This window comes from Gamsiella multidivaricata (assembly GCF_025024155.1).
Source record: "Gamsiella multidivaricata strain RSA 2152 chromosome Unknown BC939scaffold_11, whole genome shotgun sequence".
Lineage (NCBI taxonomy): Eukaryota > Fungi > Mortierellomycota > Mortierellomycetes > Mortierellales > Mortierellaceae > Gamsiella > Gamsiella multidivaricata.
The window spans coordinates 168077-186697 of NW_026251719.1; the positions used below are offsets into that span (position 1 = coordinate 168077).

Genomic DNA, 18621 nt, shown 5'->3' on the forward strand with positions numbered 1-18621 from the left:
AAGGGGTGGTGGCTAGAACTGTAAAATTAAGAGACGCGCAAAAAGGCTCGTGATCTTTTTTTCTTCTTGATGGGACGTAGTGCCACTTACGTGTCATTAGCCGATAGACATAGCACCATCCTTTAGCCGTTGTCTGAATCCATGGGATGTTGAGGAAGGTTTGTTTTGCATCAATGACCACGTAATGAAAGGTAAAGTGATGCATTATTGGCAAGGATGCTTCATCAAGGGAGGCATGAGGCGAGAGGGCTTTCCCCATGGTCCGTGTTGTCATGTTCCTTAGCAGTGGTCGAGTGATCCTACCTCAGAGTGCGATATGAGGGTGTCAACAGGTAGCTGTGCGGTTCTCACTTCGTATCCATAATATTTATTCCCATGTCTTTGGGTGTTCATGTCGCCAAGGGCTCTAAGCACCATAATATTCAATTTTGACAAGCGCATCTCTGATCCAAGACGTTCATAAGCGCACTAGATTCCCTGGAATATGATAAACCACTTCGGCGTGTGTTATTGTACCATTTTAACGTGTGTTTTGTACCACATTCACACTGGCGGATCTCTTGCTCTGGAAATGTTTAGAATCCCTTCCGCCATGGCCACAAAAAAAGGGGATAGCATTTTAACCACTCGATCCGCTCCCTTTCCTTCGAGGGGCCTGCGACTGTGCATGTCCGTGCCATTACCATTCTTGCACTGCAAGGGGTGGCATGAAGAAGCATTGTAGGATGGCTGTCTGTCTATTGCTGGCCAGGTCTTTTCTGAAAAGAGGACGCGGGGAATGCGAATCTCTCCTTAAGACACCCAAGGCTATGCCCGCTTCTTCATCCTCCCTTCCTCCCTTCATCCTTCTCTTCCCACCATTATTGTTTGTCCCACTCTCTTCCATCTATATGTGCCATTGATACATACTTACCTTGCCCATACTCCATACCATCTTCACCTGTTCGCTTTCCTGTATATCAACCCTGATCCACACGGTACTGCACTACCCTTTGTCATCTGTTTCAACCTCCGGAAAACGCGACCTTGACTGATGCTTGGAAACGGGTACAAAGAGCGTCTTGCGACTGCTCAGAGCAACATCGGCCCGCTCTTGATTAACCTGTCCAAACAGCCCCCGACCTCCCAGTCTCAGCCTCTGCAACAGCAACAGCGGCAGCGCCTGCAGCCTGCTGAAGATAATGAGCCCCACCTGGATATCCCGTTCAAGCACTCCTTCGCGATAAAGTTGATTTCTAACAACAACAGCGTGATCGCACCCTCTCTTCCACCAGCTCTTGTCCCCGCACTGGAATCCAACTCTGCCTCTCGCCACTCGCTCCGAAGGCATCAGCGGCAGCATCCAAGTCAACAGCAGCAACAGCAGCAACAACAGCAACAGCAGCGCGTATCTCGCTTACCCAACGCATCCATCAGTTTTGGAAAACTCACGGATCAGTTTCCAGAGCTGGGGTTACCCGAACCGAACAACATTGTTGGGCTTGCACGCTCATCTGCTGAGGATCTTTCATCGCCTGTTTCATCCGTATTTGGCAGTGTATCTCGTTTGACCACCTCTTCTCGCTGGGACCTGACACAGCACGCCTTCTATGACGGCAGCAGCAGCAATTCGCCCATGTCAAATCCTCCCAGAATCGAGGACATGACTTATATTTCATCCTTGGCATCGTCTTCTGTGGAAAGTGGACATGGGAATATTTTCCACACAGAGACAACTGGAGGTCCTGGCAACTGCCAATCCTTGCTGATCATGGGTGGCCAGCAAGAGGGTTCCGGAATCTCCAATGTGTGGGCGAATCTAGCAGCAACCACTTCCCTGGATGCGGCTGTGATCATCCAACGTGCTGTCCGCCGATTCCTTGTCCGGAAACGAGCTGGAATCAACAAGGTACGAAAACCGCCCCTTCCTAATCCCTTTGTGTTGACCACAGTATAGCATAGCGCCCTCGCCCATCTATTATAGCACATGCCATGCAATACCCTTCTCCATTCCAGGATGAGGGCAATTTGGAATGTTATCCTCCTTTATTTCCACGCACTTACCGCTTCATCTTCGTACTCTGTGTACTATACCGCGACCACACATAGCATGCGACCAAACATTGCAACAATCTTGTGCTCAAGACGATCGCGCCTCTCCAGAGTGGTACACAGTTAGATTACCAACAATATCCCTTGACTGACAGAGCCACCACAGCCACCACCACCAATAAGGACAAAGTCGATCTGGAGACACTTCAACACACATGCCTTCGCCAATCCGAAGAGATCAGCCAACTGAGGGTGCTCATGACCAAGATGCTACTCGATACAGAGGAGGATCGACGCAAGTTATGTGAGCGAGACCGAAAGATCGAGGAGCTGGTGAAGCAACAGCAAAAGTTGACCCAGTCCGCCAGCCTCGCTTCAGGATTCATGGATCTGTCATCTGCAAAGAACTCTATTGCTGCCCCAACCACGAAATTTAGCGGCCATACCGTTGGTGTCAACACTGGCACCATCGTGTCCTCGGCTACTCTGCCATCCATGAACACATTCGGTCTTCCAACTGGTGCTGTTGGGGACGATGCTTTGTCAGATATTGTTGCGATAGATGATTTGTATGAGACCAACCTGTCGTACGCCAGCAGCGTTAGCGGTCCTCCTATACATCCACTCTCGCTCCCATCCAGGTCCAACTCGATCTCCTCTCTCCAGTCCCAGCCGCCGGCGCCGCATTCACTGGGACTCAAATTCAATAGCGCCGGCCAATCGTTGATCTACCAGCAGCAGTATCATGGATTGATGGATATGGCCGACTCACCGTCGTCGTCCGAGTTTCCACCCTTAAACGAGTCTTCCTCTACCTCATCGACCTTTGGGTCTGGAAGGGGCATTGTAGGATCTCAGCATGGTTACACATCCCAGTCTAACTTCCCGCTGTTGAGCCATCGCAGCTCTGGTAGCTTCTCTTCGTCCTCGCGCGCATTTGATTCCCCCGCGATTGAACAACAGGGATCGTATCCTTGGAATACCCCAGGCGGTCTCTCGCATTCTCAGTCTTGGATGGATGACGTAAGTACCAAGACTAAGGCCTAGCGCGAAGACCGGCTGACATATACCTCTAATTCTTGTTTACTCATATTGAAATGTTGTACGTTCATGGAAAACTGCATTCGGTAGATGGCAGCTGGATATGGATATGATAGCAATGTTCCATCGCCTGTACAGCTCCAACACGGTAGTCTGGGTCACGGCGGCGGATACGATCCCAACCTCATCAATCAGCAGTATCCGCACGGTGGTCAACAGCAACACCAAAGCATCCCCTCGCACAGAAACAGCTACCGGCGCCATAGTGACAAGCCTTTTCATCTGGACTACCAGGTCAGCGCGCGTCGTTATTGTAGCGGCACTGTTTTTATTCTGGTAATATTCTGATTATATTGTTAATCCGCGTTTCCACCTTTAAAACAGATGTGCGTTGACCGTATCCTGCAAGCGACCGACCAGCAGGCATCGATCCACCTGCAACAAAAACTCAAGACCTCACCACCGGAACAAAAGATCCAGATCATCGACGCGATCCTTAGTCAAGCTTACGCGCTGATGTCGAACCGCTTTGGTAATTTCCTGATCCAACGCTGCTTCGAGTTCGGATCCCCACAGCAAATCGATGCATTGGCACAAGCGATGCGCGGCAATGTTCTGACCCTGGCCTGCGACCCGTTCGGATGCCATGTGGTCCAGAAGGCATTGGATAACGTGGAAGAGGACTGTAAGGCCAGAATCGTAACTGAAATGTTCCGTAGGATAAGAGAGACCATTGTGCATCGGCATGCATGCCATGTGTGGCAGAAGGTATTTGAGATTCGCTGGACGGACGCGCCGCCCGCGGTCATGACATATGTGAACAATGCGGTTGCAAGACGCTGGGCCAGCGTTGCGGTCGATGAGACGGGCAGCTTGGTCGTACAGAACATCTTTGAGAACTGCGCCGAGCATGATAAGGTAACGACCTTTCTTACTTCCCTCGTTGGATTAATTACATGTTTGTACCCAATGTTGACACTGCACTTCTTGATATCATGCCATTTAGCGCCCCGTGCTGAATGAAATCCTTCAATCGGTCACTATGATCGCCAAGGGCCAGTGGGGCAACTGGGTCATTCAGCACATTCTCGAGCACGGCGCCTCCGCCGATCGCGCGATTGTTACCCAGAAGATTCTCGAGGATGCCGTGAATCTGTCTCTCGATCAATACGCTTCCAAGGTCGTAGAAAAAACCCTCCGCATGGCTGCGATGCACTCGTTCTCAACGTCGTCCTCCTTGCTCTCAGCCGCTAATGGTGTCAACACTGACAAGAGTAGCAGCAGCAATAACAGCGATGACGCAGGACCACCCGCTGTGATAGTGAACGGTAACACGATCCGTTTGACACAAGAAGATGTAATGAACCAGTACATCCATATCGTCTGCGATGGAGTTCAGGACCGTCCTCGCATCCCATTGATCGACATTGCAGCAGACCAGTACGGCAACTACATTGTACAGTATATCCTGACGAATGCAGGACCTCAGCATCGAGAGACATGCGCGGCCTTAATCAAGCGCCATATGGTCAGTTTGAGGGGATCCAAGTATGGACAAAAGGTCGCATTCATGGTTGAAAGGTGGAGAGGGGGCCCGTTCTCTGGAAACGGTAATAACAATAACAGCAACGGAAACAACAATGGCGGAGGAAATATGGGGGGCGGAGGATCGTCGGGGGGACGCGATTCGTATGGACAAAAGTCCGGTTCAGGCCTGGATGGCGGCAACGGCAACGGCAACGGCAACGGCAGTGGAGGCGGACGGCGTCGATGGTGAATGTGCAATCTATTCATACCTGCTTCTTCCTTCTAGTTCGTTTTATACCCTTTGAAACATCTGCTTATCTATTTCTAGTCAAAATCTATCATGTCTTTGAATGCAATGTGTCTTTTATTATCTTTTGTAACATGCGTTGCCGGCAATAAAACGAACACTTGATTAAAACAATGCGTGCAATGCCTCTATCTCCTAGTTAAACATGAAGCGTTTGAAACGCAGCCATGCTCCGTCCATTGTCAGCTTTGGACGCACATCCAGGTAGAAACTAGGTGCTTCTGGGTAACGGGGATCAGGCTGTCCTGAGTAGAAGTCGATAATATAAGTGACCTGCTTTCCGCATCGGTCCACGACCCAGTCATGCCGATCGAATGGCAATGTGTATCTAATATAGTACGAGCAATTGAAAAACATTACTTTTCATTATGGCGCCAATGTTCTCCAACACCTCGATTGTTCATGCCTATGTCCTTACCCCATCCATGAGCGAATCCGTGCCTTGGGCGTGATTTCCTTTGGCTTTCCTTCGAATTTGACTAGCTTTGGTCCACCGCAGTTACTGGAAAGTGAGTGAATAGCAATAAGTGCAAAAAGAAAATCTGTGAGCATGAAGTCTTCTCCGCTTTCTTAGGGCATGAAAAACACACGGCGAAAGTTGTGTTTCTTACGCCCTTACTTTTCTGTCAGTTTCTCCCATCTCAAGATATGTTTCCATGCCATCTCGTTGACCATGTTATGAATGGGGACCACAAACTTCATGTCTTCCTCGCGAGGGCTCCAGTTCTTGCGCTTCATTGCATTGAAGAACATTTGCTCCGAAGGGTAGATCCACACTTTGTCCTGATCGCTATCCGGATCTGGTGCATGTGCTCCCGCAGCAGATGGTGATGGTCCGTAGGGGTCGGCGGCATTCGCAGCCTTGGGAATCGAGCTGACCTCACGTTCCGTATTGAGGTTGGCAGACTGAGACGCTGTCCGAAACTGATCTGGTGCTGCAGGCATATTATTCGTAGGGTCGATCTTCAGTGCTGTATCTCCTCCTCCTACGGCGATCTTTTCTGATCCTGACGGTGAATTTGATGATGGACCCGATGCTGTGTTATTCTGCGCAGATCGAGGTAAAAAGTGCTTGTGGGCTTCCGGAGAGACAGGGCACTTGGTGGGCTCACCCTCCGAAGTCGTCATAGGGACAGCAGGGTGGCCCTCGGGAAGATCTGGATGGCCGGTCGGCGCATCTTTCGGAAGGAAGTGCTTGAATGTCGAGTGGTCAACAGGACATTTGGATGCGTCCGCTGCTCCTTTGCTGTGTGGTTCCTGAGCGGTCATTGTCGTGTTGAGTGGTCGAGTGCTTGTCGAAGAGCCGGATCTTTACACGCTCGGAGCGCGGAGTTGATCAGCCAAATTGGCGAAAGAGGTCACGTGTGCCATTCATTCCGTTCTGAACCCAGGAAGTATGCATCGGCTGGGTCCTTTCACGGTGGATGGGGGCCTAAGTATACACTGGGGCTGATATGCTTGTGATAATAGCATTGCCACAGTCTTGGTTGGGCGCTGACATTGAAGTGCAGGGTCCCGTGTTGTGGAGGCCCTTGGAGTGGGAAGTTCCAGGTGATGACAACTTGAGACACGTCACGTCGTTGTTTACGACAGGACTGGGCTGGCCCCCAGGTTGGGTGAGTGCGTATAAAGACAGCGAGTGATACTGTCTGTTGAACATCTTGTATTCACCAAGCAGACAGGGCGATCTGACCTCGAACAAGAAAGAGCTGCGTCTTCAGAGAAGGTAGGCGCGAGACAAAGAGCTCGATTGTCTCTTCTTTTGGAGTGCGTTTGTTTTTCTGTGGGACTGGGCTACCACACCGCGTGCAGGTGAATTATTTTTACTATGATGTTCCACTGAAGAGAACACTTCTTCTCGCATCGCACAGCAACCTGATCGACCAACCGCCTCTTCAACCTCGCTTCACTCATCAGCACCGCCGGGCAGCAAGGTAACAGCGGCAGCAAGAGACATCCCACCTTTACGACAGCTCCAGCCAAACGGACGAGTTATTCCGCAATCTTGAGCCAGGGCGCGCGTGGCTTCTGTCCTGTCACCACTGTACTCTGTTTTTAATATAACCCCCACCAACACTAATACAATGAAGGAATCAGCAGAGCATGCTGGAGCATCAACATCAACAGCATCTATCCAGGCGGGGAAGCGAACCTACTACCGGAAACAGTCTAATCCATTCCAGAAGAGCCGCTCCAACCATGTCGATGGGAGCCGCAAGCGACAGGATCCACACAATGGACTGATCGTACACAGTAGTCACCAGCACCAGCGTGATCCCTCTACGCTCGCCAACTTTTGTCAGGCCATGCTTCGCGTCTCGGCCCTTCACATTTTGCAATCGGCGGGCTATGATGCTGTGCAGGTGAACCCCATGGCTGTACTGGTGGATTGTCTCGGTCGATATCTGGAATTCCTCGCCGAGTCCGCCAAGGAGTTTGCAGAGCATTCAGGGCGGTCGCAGATTACAGCGTTCGATGTCGTGGATGGGCTATCAGACCTCGGGATCGAGTTGCCGGACCTCAAGGAATGGCTGATGGAGAATGGCGGGGAAAGCATAGTATCTGGGAAGTCCACAGCATCACAATCAACAGATGGTGCTACAGGAAGTGACACTTTAGCGACCTCGGGGACCGGAGCTTCAGCAGGCCAGAATGCACCGAATCGACCTGTATTGCCTTCGTGGAAAGGAGCTGACCCAGGACGTCTCATTAATGGTACGGATGGACAGAGTACGATTAGATCTTACAGGCATGCCACTTTGATATACATTTTTGAGAAAGGATCTTTAATACGCATGTATATGTCCTTGCGATAATAGATCTCCTCTGGAATGGGCGGAAAACAGACACGGCTCGCAGAGATACTTACGAGTGGCATACCGTACCCGAATGGTTTATCATGCCAGATACAGAGGAGGAGCAGGACGCGTTTGCCTATCCAGAGGCATCGGATGATGACGATGCAAAGGAGCAAGTTTCAGCGTCTAAGAGCGATTCCAAGGAAAGCCGCATACGGCACCCCAGATGGATCCCAGAGCTGAAACCATCCCATATACCCGACTACATACCGCCGTTCCCGGGTTCTGCAATCGTGGAGGATGATCTGGATGAGGAGGAAGAGGCGAGTAGCAGCGTATTTAAGCCCAGTCAATCATCAGAGGAGTTTGACGGGAGTATGTCAGCACTTGCAGCACCGGCATCAGAACTGGAGTCGAAGGCGAGAGAGCAAGGGATTGTCGATGATATCTCAGCACAGCCAGGATTGGCAAAACTGTCCATCAACACCTCGCAGCCGGCCCCATCTACAGCCACCGTTGAAGGTGTAGAAAACACTGCTAACGCTGCGAAACGAACAGATGCCAATCCATACACACATGTCGTGCCATTTTTGGAGTCATCGCTTCCGTTCTCAACCCTTTACACTGCAATCCCACCAAAGTCAACGTCGAAGTCCAGTGCCGGTCCTGTTATCTCAAAACCTTCTCGGCCAACGCCCACTGGCCTTTCTCCCAATGCACAACAGCTCTTTTCAGATACGCTGCTGACCCTCATGGACCCCGCACCCACATCCAACAGACGCGCGAAGAGACGATCCAAATTGGTAAATGTCACTGCCAGACCCGGGGAGCTATCCGACACATTATTCTCTAATACACAGCAATCAGGCGTCATTGACAGTCTTTTGAAACAATCAGCACCATCTTCGATTACAAATAAGTTCGCCAACCCAGGAGTGTCTGTCCAGGATGCATTGTCGCCGCCACTACCGTCGGAGAGAGTTATGAATGGCGTCTACTCGGATTACCATTCAGTTCCGGAGCAAGTTTCTACAGGAGGACGTGCTTCGACCATTCCAGGAGGATCCAGGAAGAGCTCATTCTCGAATTCACCACTTTCAACTGTTACCTTTCCTCCAAAGGAAAGTCTTGTCGTTTCATCAGTCAGTAGCGGGCAGGTGTCAGGATTGGCTGCCAAACCTAAAGCAGGATCCCGCAAGTCAAGTCTCGTAGGCGCTGATTCGACTGCTCCAGGATCAACACTATCTAGTGCGCCCGCTAGTGTTATATCTCTAGCACCGGTAGCAATACCTGTGATTGCACGTTCAGGATCCACTGTCAGTGCTGCTCCGATCAACCCCAGCATATTGTCCAGGATAGGATCCAATTTTGATCCCGCTACCTTGCTCGCTGCCCAAGGCTCCAACACTACAGGCAGTAACCAGGTGCCGATAACAAACGGAGTCTCTGCATCGACACCAGCTCAACCGTCGCCAGTTCCTGTCCTGTCAACAGCACCAGTATCGTCGGGTATCAAAAACTTGACAGCGAACTACCTTGCGTCCAATCCCCCGGCGTCGACTTTGGCGAAATCCGCACCATCAACAATAACAGCCTCCGCAACAGCAAAGGCACCTGTAGGGCAAATGAGGGCGGTTCCAAAGCCAATACCAGGCCCAATTTCGCTCTCAGGACTGCCACTCTCAATATCATCACCATCAATGGGTGCGTCGACAGCCAGAACACCCTCGACAGCAGCGGCAGTAACTCCTACCACACCTTCTGTACCCACAGCGCCAAAGATCCGTTTCAAATTCTCTGCTATCTCATCATCGGGTGGCGATCATGACTCCTCTTCCTCAGCCAGTAAACGGGATCATTCGTCCGGTAGCCATAGTTATTCTCATCACCGGTCTTCTTCTACGACCTCAACAGGATCGTCCCATAAGAAGTCCAAGAAATCATCACGAGAGTACGACTACGATGACGATGATGAGGACGGCGATGGACTTGCGCGTGAGAAGAAGAAGAAGAAGAAGAGTAAGTCGAAGGACAAGGATCGGGACCGCGAGTACGACTGTGAGAGGAGCAAGGATCGAGATAGCGATGGGAGCAGCCGACACAAACATCATAAGTACCATAAGCATCATCGAGATGACCATTCGTCGACAAATGGCACGTACTCGTCCTCGAAGTCGTCGTCGCGCGCGGGCGGAGGATACGGCTACTCGACGTACCAAACGGTGCCAGTGGAGGAGGATAGCACGGAAGTGATCAATTGCATATGTTCCCAACCGACGCTGGACGACGGGCTGTTTATGATTGCGTGTGATTCATGCCAGGAGTGGTTTCATGGACGATGTGTTGGCATTCGCGAGGGCGACGTGGTCGGGACGTGGTACTGTCGGCGCTGCACTGCCTCGGGACGTGCGCGTGTGTAGACTAGGAACGGAACAGCCCATTAAATGAAGCAATTGGAGTGCTGCTGCTTCGCCACACGTTGTCCAATGTGCTGCAGTTGCTCTGCTTATTCACTGTGCTACAATTGCTCTGCTTATTCAGCAACAGGTGTTTGTTGGATAGCATTTTGTGCACAACGAACCGCGCCTTCGGCCGATCGAGGGGCAAAGTGCCGCGGGCGCAATGGGGTGACTGCCTTAAATAGCCTTCAAGCAAACAAGCCGAACCCTTTCTTCACTCTTCTCATTCACCTCTCACCAATTCCCATTCGTCTCCCTTTCTTTGCCATTCATTCGACTCGTAACCATGGACACTGTTCAGCAAGAGCTCTTTGGCGGTGCTATCACCATGGACTTACCCCGCAAATTTGAAAATATCAGGTAGATTTCAATAGGCCTATCTTACTTCCTTTTTCTTGTTCCCACCCTATTGATCAGCCCTCGATAGCTCATGTAGCCATGTAGCCATGTAGCCATGTAGCCATGTAGCCATGTAGCCACCGCCATAACACTAAATAAACTCCATTGAATGACGCATACCCTTTTACCTTAGTCATGTCCGAGAGGTGCCTGATCATCAGGAGGTCTTTGTGAACGTGGACGAGGACCAGAGTGTGATTGTGGAGATCTTGGAGCTGGCAGCTGAAGCCTCCAACGAGGCATGTGCCGCGTAAGTCGCCATTTGTCAAAGTGCTATTTGCTTCTTCTTTTTATTCTCGAGGGACGTATGTGCGTGAGTGAAGGCGCAGTGCATTATAGTATAAGGGTGTTAAGAACTCGTAATTGATACCGTTCTGCGTTTTTTCTTCATAGATTCCACTATCAGCAATTGGCCGAAGATAACGATGCTGAGGACGCGTCCGTGATCCAGAGCGTATCTATTCTCAACAATGCAGAACTTCCAACTTGGCCGTAAGGTTTTTCTTTCCTTGCATGTTTTTCTGTTGGATTGATTACCTTGGTTGATCCTGACCTTTTTATTTTTTTACTTTATTCAAAAGTGCCGAGGCGAAGATCTACCTCCTCCTGGGCCAGCAGCGCATCGCAAAGTTCAACGAACGCCAACGCCAGCAGGAAGCCCAAGCCCAGGCGCAAGCAGGCTCATCATCGGCCGACGCCCGCAACCTCGTCCAAATCATGATGCTCGTCGTCCGTCTCCCCCGCCAGGGGACCGACCTCGTGATCTCCTACAATGTCCCTCTCCAAATCTCCGAGTCCAGCTCTTCTAAGCAGGTCGCGCATGAGGGCAGTATCCAGGAGGCCGAAGTGTGGTTCCGAACCCTCGTGGGAACTTTCCAGGTCAGGGACTGGGGCCTCTTTGGGAACTGAACTGAGTAGAATACAGAAGGGCACGGACGGATGCGATTGAATACATTAGGATAGATCAACACCATGCAAAAAGATAATAAATAAAAGAGGAGTCCAGCGTTTATTCAAGATTTTTATAAGAGAAAGGGGGGGATTACAATTTCTCAACATAACTGACGTGTCGCCAGAGCATCCTGGCGCGGCGTCGCGAGAACTTGATCTCTTGGAGCAAAGGGTGCTCGCGACTCCAGAGGTTCCAGTAGAAGCGGTCGTTGCATGTGTCGTGGTCAAGACCGTCCATCCAATGGGCATTCGCTTCGGCACTGTGGCTATTGGGGTCGTTGGATTTTATTGCTGCAGCTGCGCGTTCGCCCAAGTACTGATCCAGCTCATCCAGATCAGCATCGTGCTTCGAGATACTGTAGTAATCCGATCTCTCGATATCCTGTAGGTTAGCTGTGCTGCCTCTTGCTGTGCATGATGGAGCTGAGGAAACCATGCTATCTGGTGGAATAGATGATACATCTGCGGCATAGATGGTGGCGTCAGGACCGGACAGATCGTAGATAGATTCGCATGGAATGGAATCCTTCGAGGTCGTCATATGGCTGAGGATATATTCTTCTGGACAATACATCCATCCATGAAACACGCATGCGCTTGGGTTTTCCTTCTTCGCGTCCTCTTCATCCCTATTCCCATTCCTCCGTTCTTTGAGCTCATGTGGACGACACATCCACTGGTCATGATAATACTGCAATGCTGCAGCGAGATGTCTGTCGAGATTCGCGGGCTGTTGGCCAGATTTCGTAGACATCATGTCCGTGATAATGGTCTTGACAACTCGGGCGGATTGTTGTATACCCGAAAGTGGGACCTGAATGCAGAGATGTAGGAGCGCGAGATAGAGCTCGTTCGGCAGGCGGCGTGCTCGGGTGATTGGGGAGAGTGTTGGGTTCAAGGGTTGAAGAACGCATGGCGCGTTAGTAGTTGTGGTGGGTATTTTTGAACGTGAAGAAGGCGAATTCATGGCAGCATGGGAGGTGATGTTAGTTGAAGGCGAGATAGCAGAAACAGAGTGGGTTGGTAGGGTATTGGCACCGCATCCAGACAAGTCGACAGTGGCTGAGGATGCAATAAGAGGCCGACTCGAGAGTTGGAAGAACATGGACATACTGCCACCGATGCTTGCACTACTGCTGGCAATGTTAGGTACACTCACTGTCCTGTGGGGCTTCAAGGGGGCAGAGGTAGATGGCGCTAAGGTGCTCAAATGTGGTAACTGGCGGATTGGGCCCACGTTTCGCATATCTGCGTAGATCTCGAACGTCAGATCAATCAGGCGTCCAATGGTCATCGATTGCGATAGATGTGAAGGTTCAATTCTTTCGTGCTCCTGCTCCTGATTCTGTGCGCGGACAATCGCTATGACAGTGTCGTATATCGCCTTAATCATGTATTTCATCACAAATGGGTCTCTCAACTGAGCCTGGTACTGGGTCAAGGGGTCATTTCGCATCTGGTTATAGATCCTGCACGCCTTCAAGAACCGCGACGATTTTTCCGGAGAATTGATGGCTACGATTAGAATATTGTGCAGGAACACGGTCAGGGACGTCGTGCCCGCGACAATAGGGGCAGAGATCGAGGATGTCAATGGTATGGCACCACTACTAGCCGAGACGCCGCTGTTACTAACACTTGCGGCCGTTGATGAAGGATTTTGCAGCTGACTCGGTGATCTAGGGCTGCTGGCATTATTGGAACTAAAGAAAAACGGGTTCATGGTCGCCTTGTTGTAGATGACCCAGGCGCGTGCCTCCCAGATCTCTGGATCCTCCTGCTTGGAGTTCGATTTAGTCATATCTTTGTCCCTGAACAAACCCATGTCAGTCCGTTGGTTACTACAACCGTCATCCAGCTCAATATCGTCGTCGTCGTCGTCGCCAGAGCAGAAATCCTTGGCCAATATATTAGGAGATCCTGGCAACTTGAGTCCCAGACCGCCATGACCCAAGAAGGCGCGTTTACAGAGTCTCATCACAATCTTGGCAGTGTCTTTATCCTCGAGTGTAGGACCCATGCGCTCGTATATCTGACTCCAGCCGTAATCGAATTGTTTGTGGTTAATACACTCCTCCAACATGCCATTGTCCAAGATTGTGAGGTAGCGGCTCACTTGAGAGCTGGATGTGCTGCTGTTTGACTGAAGGGACAGGCGAGGCGGTGGAACCTGTTTGACCTTGACTGTTGGAGGTGCAGTCGCGTCAAAGGTGTAGGAGGCAGTACTAGCAGTCGAGTGTCGCCGTGTGGATGAGAAAGCAGAGAAAAAGGAGAATGACTGAGAGGTAGTAATAGGTGCCGCGGTCGTCGACTCTGGGAATTGCGGTAGAGTCTGGGAAGTAGTGGCCCCAATCGATGGAGCAGAGAATGCGCCGCTGGAGGCAACACTGATCAGAGACGCGGTCGATGCGCGCCTGCTAGGTCGCTGCTGCCCAGCGAGATAGTTCCGCTCGGTATCGGCGCAATACGACCGCAATTCGGAAGCCGTGAGCCGGTCAATATTACTTGGCGCCTCGACAAGCCTAGCGCGTCTCCCCTCATACAAAGTCTTGATCTCCTCCCATTTTGAGGCATCCAACTGCAGTTTGAACCATTCCTGAATCATGACCTTGTTGGCCTTCTCGCGCTCTTGATCATTCTTGGCCAGGGACACTGCAGGAGTATTAGTATGAGTCAGGTATTGGTCGAGAATGACTTCTGCCTCATGTAGATGGCGAGGATTGGAGAACAGATGGCAGGAGATGGCAGTACGGTAGGTAGCGTCGATCCAGCGGGCAGGGTTGATTTTGCTGAGGCATAGGAGAGCTTCTTCTGCAGATTGCTTCTCGAGAAGGAATTGACATATTTGCAAATGGTCGGTATCCTGAAAAGTTTTCATAAAAGCAGATGAGATTAGGCAATAGTACCAATAGGCCATCAAACAAAAATAAAATGCATCAAACAATGGTGAACGTTAGATACTCTTACCTGAAGTTCATATCCCGCGTTCTGGATTGCGTTATACAGCTGCAGGTACAGGGCCGTGGGGTTGATATTTCTTTGACGCGTAGCTTCCTGGGCTAGCGCCTCTGCTACGTTACACCGCATCATGATCCTAAGCAGCTTCGAGTACATTTTGCCAACCCTCCTCTCTGCGACAGCAGCTTCAGTAGCTGTAGCCTCGATTCTGTCCATGCCCTCGTCCTCGCCTCGCACAGACAGGTCTGTTCTCGATAAAGTCACTACTCTATTTGGATCTTGGTCATACTTTGACTGAAGTACATTGATGGTCGACAGGATTGACACATACGACATTTCTATGTTCTTGTCTCCGAGAAGGCACTGGATAGTATTCCTAACCATCCACTCGCTTGATTCCTCCCAGGGATGGTCCTTTGGCGCAGTCTCCTGCTCCAGACAAGTCGTATCTTTTTCGCACAGCCGGTTGACGATATAAAAGTCGTCGTCGGGCTCTATAATGGCGACGAATGGCTTCCGCTGGTGTCTTGGCTGTATCGTATTCTGATCCAAGAACGAGATCTCGTTTCCAGACTCCGCGAATCTCAGAAAATCTTTTTTGTAAGTTTGAACTATCCTAGGCGTCAGGGCATGAAGCTCAAAGCGGGCCACCGGATTCCGATCTCGCCGATGTACAGGTCGTGGGGCAACAGGGCTATTGGAAGCCTCGACGTTATATTTATGAGTTGGGTAGGGCAATTTTGATAGTAATCTTGAGGATTGTATAAGTGAGATCGCATCTTTTTGCGGCGGTGTGCCAGGTAGCGTAAGAATGTCGCATCGGTTCTGTTGCTCGCCTTTTTTGGATTCCATTGTCGCAGTACCATTTGATTCTTTAGGATGTTGTTGTAGCGTCGCCTCTACGATAAAAGCCCGCAAATGTTGTTTGTGGTTATAGGAGATCGTGTCCTGGTCTACTCTAGTATCAAGCCCTGTCTGTTTCTCGCTTGACGCTACACCACTGTCGCACTGTTTCTTTTTGGTTTTCTTCCTGTGCATCTCGCTTGTATCTTCATTATTGTGTTAATAGCTGCGTATCATAAAACGTATTCTCTTTCATTGACCCTTAAGGCCACAGGATATATGAAATACTTACAAGTGTCACTCCCATGATCGACTGTCGGGTTCTCAGTCAGAGAGGCGGGCACATTAGCTGAGTCCTTCGTAGTGTTGTCCGAAGAATTTAACGAGACACTGCTGAAAGAGATCGAGGAGGACGTTGATGTTGGTTCAGTCTGGGAGAATAATGAGCAGGCGGTCGTCCGCGACACCTCTCCAGAAGCCTCAGACATACATGCAGACTTATGATCCTGTTTCTTGATCTCCCCGTTCATCAGGGGTGCGGTCGCTGTCGAAAATCCTACCATTTCAGCTGAGCCGACGATAAGGTTAGCCTTCTTAGCGGCAGCAGCATCTTTGGCAGTTGACGCACGATTCTTGATGACGGCTGATTTGGACGCCATAAGTTTTAATGACAGAGTTGAAGCGATCAAAAAAAAAAAAAAAAAAAAAGTGCAATTGAGCTCGCATTATATCCACGAACTGGTGACAAAAAATAACATACCTTCTCGCCATTTCTCGGAGGGCGAAAAGACGACCATAAAGTTGCAGCCATGGAGAATAATTTGTCTCCATCTATCCTAGAAAAGAGGGATGTGCAGAATTGTGTTGATTGTATGGGAATAGCTGGAATACAGAATTTAATCCTTTTTTTTTTTTTTACGGTTAAGGGAGGTGTTTGCGAGGGGGGAGGAACAGTGGAAGGCGATAGGAGGCATGTGGGACCGAGATGCCTATCGCTATAGATATGTCTTGGGTGCGATTCAAGAAGACAGAGTGTTTCATGGATAATCTATAGCCTTATGGTGAATGACTTTCAATGAGGCTTTGATAGCGAACGAACGATTGCGCGTCTAAGATTTAGATTGAACTCTTCAATGGACGTTGCATGAATTTTCGCGCCGCACATACCTGAGACTTGTCCTTGAGGTCTACACGATCACAACTTGTCGGCAGAAAGATGCAGTAGGCGCTCAGTATACTCGGCGGTAAAAATTATAAAAGAAATGGGCTGAATGAACATTCCTGCTTACCGCGGCTTTCGTTGCTCATCCAGAGATCAGGGTCATAGACTAAATAAGGCAGAGATCCCGGGCGGGACATGCATGCATCTTTGTGTCGGTGCAAGGCATGAGTGGCCTTTGAATATAGTCTACGCGGGTTTAGGCACTGCTCAATATGAAAAATCAAATAGAGAAGTAGCGTCGATTAGCTCCATTTCACTTATGTGTGTTAACAACTAGTGCCACTCGTTTTCATCGCCCAGGAGGAACTGTGCATCACTTGAACTAATTGACCAATCCATGACCACCGGACTAATTTATTGAATGAAAGAAAAGAAATTTTGACACCACCGCGTCTTTTTTTTTTTTTTGATTTCAAGCGTTCTTTTGAACAGCAATCCGGTGCAATGATTCTGCCGGCTTATGCCTTGCGACGTGCAAGTGGAAAAGGAAGAAGAGATAATGCAGTTATGGAGGATGTTAGGGTACCCTCTCACACGTAAAGAAATGCTCGATGACATGGCGGGGCATGCGAGTGTACAACATGTTCAAAAAGATCCAGGTCGGAGAACTTTTATCACCAACGGAATACCTTCAAAATACCATCGTTGCATTCCAGACAGGTCTTTTTCTGCTCAAGCACTGCGGACCAAACCTTGCGAGCGCCCGACGATGATGCGCATTGTTCGGATGCGGCTCCTCGCCCTCTTTACACAGTAAAAGCTACTCCGACTGGTATAATGGATCATTACAGACATTACAAAAGGACCGAAGGGCAGTGCTCATTGTTTATTTTTGTCGCAACAATACTATCATTCATTGGAAAGTGCGCTCGATCTTTATGGCAAAATTGTAATCTTCCCAGAGATCAGTGGAGCGCCATAGCTGAGCCGTGCCGTGGGAGTTGGCGAGTGGATGATAATGTATCATTTGCATACTACAGATATCTACACCGAGTCGATGCGGTAATAGCTTTAATTCTTGCGCTGGACCCCGCTCTTTATGATCCTTCTTTCCATTTTGTGGTCAGGCCGGGTCTGTTGTGCTTTTTTTGTTTCCTTCAACCAATGTGTTTGCATATTTTTGTTGTTTGATGTATGGAGCGCCCCTCGCCGTCTGACTGCAATTTTCGCCCCCTTCGAACGCTCATGTATTGAGCAGAAAGATGGAAAACTGAACAACGACACAATAGACATGCGAGTAGATCATTTTGGTGCCTCCTTAATCGTTCCTCGCGTTAATTATGGCGTTCTTCCCTCTCCACTTTCTGCTGCTTGTTCTTTCCTGGTTAATGACACAGCAACCCCGATCTGCTGCCGAAAAAAAAAGAAAAAGAAATCGTTTTTTTTTTTTTTTTTTTTTTGGTGGTTAGAATAGGCATGCGTTTGTATTTTCGACCAGCCTTCTTTTCTTCCTAGCCCCATCGAGGTGCTCTTTTTCTTCAATTTAGTCTGCAGCTGGGCACCGGGCACAGTTATACAAGTCACCGGTTTTCTTTTATGTACTGTATAAAGCGCGAGTAGTCTAAGCGTAGAAAACGACTTAACGGATTGACTACACTCCCTTTTGCGAAATAGCACACATTTCATAGGAAAAGTGTGCTATTTCCACTGAATCGAAAGTTATAAACGATGCTATTCACTTTTATGGCGGCGGTGACCCTATCTTATATCCTCGCAGTGTTTACGCGTGTCATGCTCACTTTTTCCCTCCCCGAAAAGCAGCACGATTGGTGATCCGTAAATCCAAGCAGATATAAAATCTCGACTGAATAGTCCCTTTATATTTTTGATTCAGTGGAAATAGCACACTTTTCCTATGAAATGTGTGCTATTTCGCAAAAGGGAGTGTAGTCTTCGCCGATGAAAAGAAAAGAGCAGCAGGACATATTTTTTTTATTCAACGAATGGCTCGGAAGACGTCCCCCTGTACGATTTGCAGGGTTCCTTATTTTTCAAGCGCTATCGTAGATGGGTGAACAAGAGCTGGTTGCGCGCGTCACTGAAAGTATTTTGCATGGATTCTGTGCCAGCCTCCATAACTGCAAA

General features: G+C 49.6%; 5 protein-coding genes across 5 annotated transcripts; 3 read left to right on the forward strand and 2 right to left on the reverse strand.

The window, feature by feature from the left end:
• The first annotated feature begins 639 nt into the window (after positions 1–639).
• On the forward strand, positions 640–4954 carry BC939DRAFT_490390 (uncharacterized protein). Its single transcript, XM_051559450.1, has 5 exons — positions 640–1888; positions 2089–3054; positions 3163–3366; positions 3457–3990; positions 4079–4954. Exons 1-5 carry the CDS (start codon positions 1034–1036, stop codon positions 4847–4849), a joined length of 3330 nt encoding a protein of 1109 aa, XP_051415442.1. The 5' UTR covers positions 640–1033; the 3' UTR covers positions 4850–4954.
• On the reverse strand, positions 4938–6256 carry BC939DRAFT_24435 (cytochrome c/c1 heme-lyase). The gene is made up of 2 exons (XM_051550951.1): positions 5526–6256; positions 4938–5408 (listed from the first exon to the last, which is right to left on the reverse strand). The coding sequence occupies exons 1-2, from the start codon at positions 6173–6175 to the stop codon at positions 5321–5323; spliced, it is 738 nt and encodes a 245-aa protein (XP_051415443.1). The 5' UTR covers positions 6176–6256; the 3' UTR covers positions 4938–5320.
• Positions 6257–6990: 734 nt separating this feature from the next.
• BC939DRAFT_500216 (uncharacterized protein) lies at positions 6991–10124 on the forward strand (the record flags this gene model as incomplete). The annotated part of the gene is made up of 2 exons (XM_051560017.1): positions 6991–7621; positions 7726–10124. 2 exons carry the CDS (start codon positions 6991–6993, stop codon positions 10122–10124), a joined length of 3030 nt encoding a protein of 1009 aa, XP_051415444.1.
• A 265-nt stretch (positions 10125–10389) lies between these two features.
• Positions 10390–11570, forward strand: BC939DRAFT_441680 (uncharacterized protein). Its single transcript, XM_051554277.1, has 4 exons — positions 10390–10523; positions 10696–10812; positions 10956–11054; positions 11144–11570. Exons 1-4 carry the CDS (start codon positions 10450–10452, stop codon positions 11469–11471), a joined length of 618 nt encoding a protein of 205 aa, XP_051415445.1. The 5' UTR covers positions 10390–10449; the 3' UTR covers positions 11472–11570.
• A 34-nt stretch (positions 11571–11604) lies between these two features.
• BC939DRAFT_500218 (uncharacterized protein) lies at positions 11605–15973 on the reverse strand (the record flags this gene model as incomplete). Its single annotated transcript, XM_051560018.1, has 3 exons — positions 11605–14376; positions 14481–15520; positions 15607–15973. 3 exons carry the CDS (start codon positions 15971–15973, stop codon positions 11605–11607), a joined length of 4179 nt encoding a protein of 1392 aa, XP_051415446.1.
• Positions 15974–18621: the final 2648 nt, after the last annotated feature.